This window comes from Centruroides sculpturatus, unplaced genomic scaffold (genome assembly GCF_000671375.1).
Source record: "Centruroides sculpturatus isolate CEXI.00-Female unplaced genomic scaffold, Cexi_2.0 scaffold988, whole genome shotgun sequence".
In the NCBI taxonomy this organism is placed as follows: domain Eukaryota; kingdom Metazoa; phylum Arthropoda; class Arachnida; order Scorpiones; family Buthidae; genus Centruroides; species Centruroides sculpturatus.
This window is the reverse complement of record NW_019385206.1, coordinates 170,309-177,618: the sequence shown is the minus strand read 5'-3', so window position 1 is coordinate 177,618 and position 7,310 is coordinate 170,309. Positions and strand designations below refer to the sequence as shown.

Genomic DNA, 7,310 nt, shown 5'->3' with positions numbered 1-7,310 from the left:
GAACGAGTTCATGATTTAGTCGTCCACTCGGTCGCCCTGAACAGACGGTTGCTTGAAATTATCCCTTTAGTGTCCACAGGGCGGCAAAAGTAAAAAACAAGCACATAATGCACACAAATAGCTGGAGGAATGTTCGCGCCTAACGAACGGAATGGAGCAAGGAGTTTTGTGGGTTTTCTTTACATGTTTGAAACCAAATTGGGGTCATTTTTCCATAGAAAATCTGCCTGGGAGGCATTCTCATTTGCTGATCGCCCATGTGTTACATTCATGACAGATGCTCCAACGTAGCAATGTTTTGGAACCGTTTTCAGTATCTGTAATCAACGGATGTGAATGTATTTACCTCTGATTTTGAAGTTCGAAATAGGCGAGAAGAATTCATGTTTTTAAATGTTTAAGCCATTTGTATTTTTTCCCGAATTTCTCAAAACTGATCGAAACGAACAATAATTATTATTAAATAATAAAATAATATAATACTATTAAATAATATTCATACAAAAAGTAGACGTAAGAATTCCAAAATTTAAGCTTCAGTATTCAAGAGAGCTGAAGGGAAATTTACAAACTTTAGGAATGCAAAATGCGTTTAACGATAACGCAGACTTTTCAGGAATAACAGGAAGAAAAGAACTTTACATTTCACAAATATTTCACAAAGCTGTAATCGAAGTAAACGAAGAAGGAAGCGAAGCTGCCGCAGTCACTGGAATAATATTCTATCCGAGAGTTGATATAAATGTTCATATAACACCAATATTTAATGCTAATCATCCTTTTCTGTTTTTCATACCAGATCGCACAACTAATATGATCTTATTTTCTGGACGTGTAAGCAGTTTGTAACATTTTTATTTATAATACTAATGGTGAATGATTAATATTTTTAAAATAAAAATGTTATTTAAATCATACACAAAATATTAAAATTAACCTATAAATATAGACGTAAATACATTATTTAATTTAATTATGTATACACTATTAAAACGTATTGTTACTTGATTAGTCAGGTGCAAACTACAACACTGGGCACCTGATGGGCGACAATCGAAATCCGAAACACCTCGATAGTCATCGGAAAATAATACAGCAATGAGTTGCTTAATTTTTCGGCCAACTTTTAAAACTGTGCCATCTATTATCGTATCCTCTTATTAAAAAATATTTTTATATATTTTCATATTTATATAATGAAAATAACTTTGTTTTAAGGGTAGGGATGAGTTTTATAAAAAATTATATATTGTAGTAAATAATAAAATAGTCATTAAGTCAGACCTTACTCGAGATATAACACACGATCTTCTTTTATCTCCCTATTCAGTCGACCTTTAACCACTAAAACTTAAGCGTATCAATTACCCTAATAAACAAATTATCCTGCAAAATTTCAGAAATTTTCGACAAGAAGCACAGGAGTTATTAAGATTCAAACAGGATGAACAAAATCGTGCCATGCACACTAACATTCAAACATAAAAAAAATACCCCAAATTTTTTGGCATTTCTTGACGTTTGAATGTGTCCCAAGTCCAAAAAATATAAAAATCCTGGGGGGGGTTATTTTTCGACCGATCGCCATTTTTTCCTTCTATTAATTAAATATAACAGTTCCGAGAAAGTAAAATTTCCATGAATTACTTCTAAAATTCGAAATTATTATTATTTTTTCTTATTATGGCGGTAATTAAACCTTTTCTTCCTTGGCCCTTTTGGTCAAAGAAATGCCGAAAAATGATGTATTCAATAATGTTATTTACTTAGCCATTGTTATCAGTTGTAAATAACTTATTTTTCGATCTTTGACTCACTTTAATTGAACTGCAATTTGAAAAAAACATTGTAGACCTATAAATTTCCACTGTCGTTCGTTCGTTTGTCTTTCCTTTATCTCCAGAACAGAGTTAGATAATTGAAATTCGATAATACCTATAGAAACCGTAGGATGAGAAGAATAATATTAACTACATGATTTTAAAAATATAAGACGGTTATTTCTGAATTTATGATGAAACCTTTTAAAATGACAATGCTTAAAAGTAATTTCTAACATTAAATAATTACGAACGTCTTGATATGTAATCACATAAAAGTATATTTAATTTGTAATGTCAAACAGATATTTTATATTATTTGTAAATTCTGTCTGTTAATCTGTAATTCCTTTTAATTCTTCACCGAAAACTCTTCATGTGAATAGGGAATGGTGTGTGATAAATTCAATAACATTATTCTTAATATTTATTATAGTGTGTTATTTATATTACATAAGCCTGGTTATTTTCTGATTTAAGACGAAATTGACCCACCATTGGCCAAGCGGTTCCGTTCCCTGAACACTGGGAATTTGGTCGTGGGTTAGCACCTCGCTAGGACGGGTCTGGAGTTTTCCGTGTTTACTCCACGTCTGAATATGTCCTTAAAAGGCCTCCCAAAAGGCATTATTTCCCGCATAATGATCATCATTAAACGCATAGAACTACAGTAGAGCCTCGATTATCCGACCCGCGATTAACCGACACCTCGGTTAACCGACCATCCTATTCAGCAAATTTGAAATGTCCGCTAGTGATGTGGCGCTACAATATTTGGCTATGTCTTGGCTACTTTAATATTATTTTTACGTGTTTTAGCTGGCAACACCCATTCGACCGTGAAAGGGAGCCAGTATTTAAACCAGGCTTAATTTTCTAATTTTTAACGATACAATAGCGACGATTATTATTTTAAAAAATTTTTGTTAGGCTTAACATCGATGAAAANATCTTGTAAATACCTGCACCAATGATACACACGAAATATTTTTTTTAGTGCCTAATTTATAACTAATTCGTTTACTGGTCATTGAAACTTTTAAAACATATAAATAGCTTTCACGGTGGTAACTTAATGATACGTGTAGGGATCAGGTACCCACAATGGGCATAGTAATAGCCGGTTATACAGTGTCAGCCGCCGGGGAGGTTGGAAATTGCTCTCCTTTCCGGCAACGTGTCAGTGACCTACTTTCTTGTCAAGGATGGCGTTTACGTTCTGTTACGCGTTACGCGAGTGGAGGAGAGTCAGAGGAGTCGACGATAAAACGTTGGCAAAGTCGAGAAAAAACACCATGAAAACAAAACAAGAGTTTTAATAAAATAAGAGATACAAGGGTTTTTTTCTACACTATCCTAATTCGCGGAGGGGAGAAAGAGAGGGAGTTTACAATAAAGCTTCATACTTCCTGAGAAAATATCAGGGTGATAATTCTTCGGTAAATTGGCACTCGGTTCTACGGTTGCGGAATAGGTCTGGCGGTATTCGACTTCTTCTGACGAACTTCGAGCGACTCCCTTCTTTCCCCCCTTAAAGGAAAGAAGAAGCGGCTTTTATAATTTCATGATGGGAAACTTCGTCATGTGATTAATTGTTGTGAGAGGCAAAGGTCATTTTCGCAGGTGTACAGGTCGAAAGTTATTCCCGGAATCAAAACAAAATGACGAATTTGGACTTTAATTGTAAACTTAAGTTTTAATACAGAAGAATACCATTGTTAGTTGGTCGAATTTTTACGTTAAAGAGGAGAGCTATAGGTTTTTTATTGTTTTGATAAGATACTTAATTCCTTTATTATTTTTCTGACTATGTTTTTGCCGATAAAATGATAACTTTGTTTAAAATATGTCAAAAATTTTATGAGGAAAGTGAAAAATTGGATTACACACGGATCGGATCTCACATACAGCATAAAACCTGATGACACAAGGCATTAAACAATTTGCATTCTATAGTACCTTATGTACTTTTAATGATTTCATATTTAATATTTTCAATATTTTGCGTATAAATTAGAAAAAAAAAGGAATTTATGAAGTTTTGGCACGATTTATTGTATTTTATTTTTCACTTAATTTGCATAATAATTAGGACCTCTTATACAAAAGACAGTAACGGCGATGAATCTTCGTTGTTTACTTTTAACCTGTATTTTTTATGTACGGTATAAATATAGACTATTTTAATTAAGAAATATGAACTTAGAATATTATGCTATTTTTACTCTGATGTTAATGTTTTACATTTTTAATATATTCGGAATTAGCCCATTACAAGTAAGATTTACATAATTTTTGTATATATATATATATATAATAATTTATTAATAAACAAAATAATAATAAGAAATATCACACAAGGGGTCAGTGAATATATAATTAAAGCGGTAAATGCTTTTTTTTCCCTTCAAAAGAAGATAAAAATTTAAATATTTCATAGATGTAAATGTGAATAATATGCAAATAAATGTCTAAATATTAGTGTTTAATCAATTTAAATACTGTATCGCCTTATAATAATTATACATGAATCTGTTTCTATGTGTTATGTAAAAGTGTAGAAATTAAATATATTTTTTTTTTCTTTACTTTCTTGTAAATACGTCTAATTTAATAGTACAATTACAAAGTATTTAACCAATTTACTACTAATAATTTTATTGATAATTCTTTATAAATATTAACAGGTGTTGAAAAGTGGAATTGTGATCGTGTTCATTCCCTTATTTATATTCGCAAGTTATTCTCGAATGAGGGATTATCTTGCATATTTCACTTTATGGTTTTCCCTATTTGATTTGATTTTTCTTAAAACAACCATAGAACTATTAAGATGGCTGTGGTAAGTATTGTTTACTTGTCTTTAAATATAGGGTCAATCTTTACCTATGTGCACCGTCATGGCTAAACAGTGGGGACCCACGTTCTAATTTAACCTAACTTATTCTAATAAATTACCAATTTATTAGAATAGGTTAGGTTAGGTTAGAACGTGGGTCCCCACTGTTTAGCCATGACGGTGCACATAGGTAAAGATTATCCAAATATAGTATAATTCGAACTGCATGAAATTGGCAGGCATTAAGCAAATATTTATGGGCGGAATCGGCAATACGAAAGTCAGATGGATTATTTGGATTTAATGGTTTTATACAACAGGAATCTATTGTATATAACAGCTGTAGTTGATCGCGTGTTTGCGCTTTAAGAAGGCTTAGCCACGTGTTTTCTTTACGTCTCTGAACATCTAAAGAAGGGTCCGTTTCCGATAAAGAATCCCTCCACCTAAGAAGATTGTCTACGTGTTGCGTGTCCGATTTGATCAGTGCATGCAATCCTATTCCAAAAATAAAAGAAATCTAGTAACTAGTTGCTTAACGTTCCAGGCAACATTTCAAAACTGCGTGTGGCGCCATCTGTTACGATTTATTATTAAAATAATTTGTTTTTTTTTTATTGCTAATTATTAGAAAATGGCAAAATCTAAATTTTTAGCATAGGGATGAATTTGAACCTCCGAGTTTTTTGTAAACCTCCACTTTTTGAGACCTTGTGATTCCCAGAAAGTAAAAAAACACCAGCAAAATAATTCCATGTGTTGGCATGTATTTCGCTTAATATCTCAGGATGGGGTGAAGATTAATAAACGAAATTTTGCAAGGTGGTTTCTATGTGAAAGGCATTAATATTGTTAAATTTTAGCGGTTAAAGGTCGAGTAGGTGAGGAGATAGAAGGTGTCACGTATCGCTAGAGGGGTAAGACTTAATGAAGATTTTATTCGTTATTAACACGTGTAGTGTTTTATAAAGCTCGTCCCTACCCTCAGAATTAAGTTGTTTGCTATTTTATAGTAATTAAAAATAATAATAACTTTTTATTAGAAAATCTGTAACAGATGGCGCCACATACAAATTTATTTATTATGCTTAATAATGAATTTTGATTAAAATATTTTAATAAATATTTTATTTTTTTCTAGCGAAAATTTGCTATATATTCCCGACGAAAATTTCTGGCTGGATCCATTTGGAATCTTATCAATTTTTATATTTTCACTTATAAGCTACATCATGATTAGTACTGTTTTTAAAATAATCTTTTTACATTTCTTTCTGAATTACATCGAAGACATTGAAATAATTTGATGTAACAAATGATGAATTTTAAAAGTTGACATTGACGTATTACATAGTTTACGAATTTTAAATTGTGATGACGATTTTAATTTTGTATTATTGTTGTTTTTTTAATGACATTATTGAATAAACACTGCAATAAAAGTTTGTTTGTTATAACACGCTTTACGCTGCATACTATTTAATAATTATTTAAATTAAATTCCAGCATCTCCCATTGTGGTCGCTATTGGAAGGGTCCTGTTTGTTATTTATTTGTCGTTGTAGCTGAATAGCATGCTAGAAAGAATAAAAAACGAATAGAATTATACATGTGTTTTATTCTACGAGATCGGTACAAGAGAGAGAACGTATACAGCGTGTCTCAAAAGTATTATAATCAACATTTTATTACTTTTCGGAATTGTTAGGAATTTAATAGAAATGAGAATGATTTCATTTGTTTATTCAAATTACTTTACACTGATTTTTGATAATTTTAAAATTAAATATCATTATATTAATAATTTAACAACAAAAATACTTTTGGGACAGCCGAAAACATAAAGATAATAGAAGAAAATTGTAATATTTCAAGCATAAAAAACTTAAAATTATAATTAAAGTAACACTTTTTAACTTTTAATATTCAAATTATTACTTGAAAACAATCAAAACATTTAAAAATGCCACATGAAAAAGAGTTTATTATGGAAAAAATTGTATGACTATGGAAATTAAAAGCAGGAGGCTGTCGTGTCAAGGAAATTGCTGTTTTAATGAACAGATATACCCCTGAAATTTTATAAAATTTTCGGAAAATCATCACCAATACCTTCTGAACATCGAACAAAAAAGTTCCAAAAATACATCTCAAAGGGATGATAATCGAATTTTGCGCCTTGCATCGCGACATGATAAATCATTTCTTCAAATTCTGTTTGAAAGTGGGCCCTTCAGTGATTAATCGGTTCCATTCCCTGAACACTGAAAGTTCGGTCGTGGGTCAAGGCGAGCTGGCCACATGAAGTTTTCCGGGTTTTCTTCACGTCTGTAACGCCTATTAAAACACCTCCCGGGAGGCACAGATCGCCCAAGTGTTGCGTTGCCATAATTTAACAAACAACTGTTTAAAAGTGATTATCAAAAAGCACGCTCATGGAAGTTCAGCAGTTCCATATACAGTTCACCCCCTACAACGCGGTAGATACATTCCACTTTATAAGAATTTCGCGTTGTAGAAATCCTTAAATAGATGAGCCAATCACAGCCCGGCACGTGTGCAGTTTACGGACTACGGCTGTTTGAAAGGATTTCTTCCATAAAATTAATCGATTCTAGACTAATTCGACTCAACATTTCCAAAATACGTAT

The 7,310-nt window shown here is 31.8% G+C and overlaps 1 protein-coding gene across 1 annotated transcript; it reads left to right on the top strand.

Annotated features, from left to right (window-relative positions):
- Positions 1–3,960: 3,960 nt before the first annotated feature.
- Positions 3,961–6,160, top strand: LOC111636102. Its single transcript, XM_023381281.1, has 3 exons — positions 3,961–4,097; positions 4,508–4,662; positions 5,801–6,160. The coding sequence occupies exons 1-3, from the start codon at positions 4,017–4,019 to the stop codon at positions 5,964–5,966; spliced, it is 402 nt and encodes a 133-aa protein (XP_023237049.1). The 5' UTR covers positions 3,961–4,016; the 3' UTR covers positions 5,967–6,160.
- Positions 6,161–7,310: the final 1,150 nt, after the last annotated feature.

What these genes read in the sequence shown, in the direction of transcription:
- LOC111636102 (XM_023381281.1), top strand. Translation starts at nt 4,017, where the DNA reads ATGAACTTAGAATATTATGCTATTTTTACTCTGATGTTAATGTTTTAC. An exon ending in TCGGAATTAGCCCATTACAA is followed by an intron (nt 4,098 to 4,507) that starts GTAAGATTTACA and finishes AAATATTAACAG; the next exon opens with GTGTTGAAAAGTGGAATTGT. An exon ending in GAACTATTAAGATGGCTGTG is followed by an intron (nt 4,663 to 5,800) that starts GTAAGTATTGTT and finishes ATTTTTTTCTAG; the next exon opens with CGAAAATTTGCTATATATTC.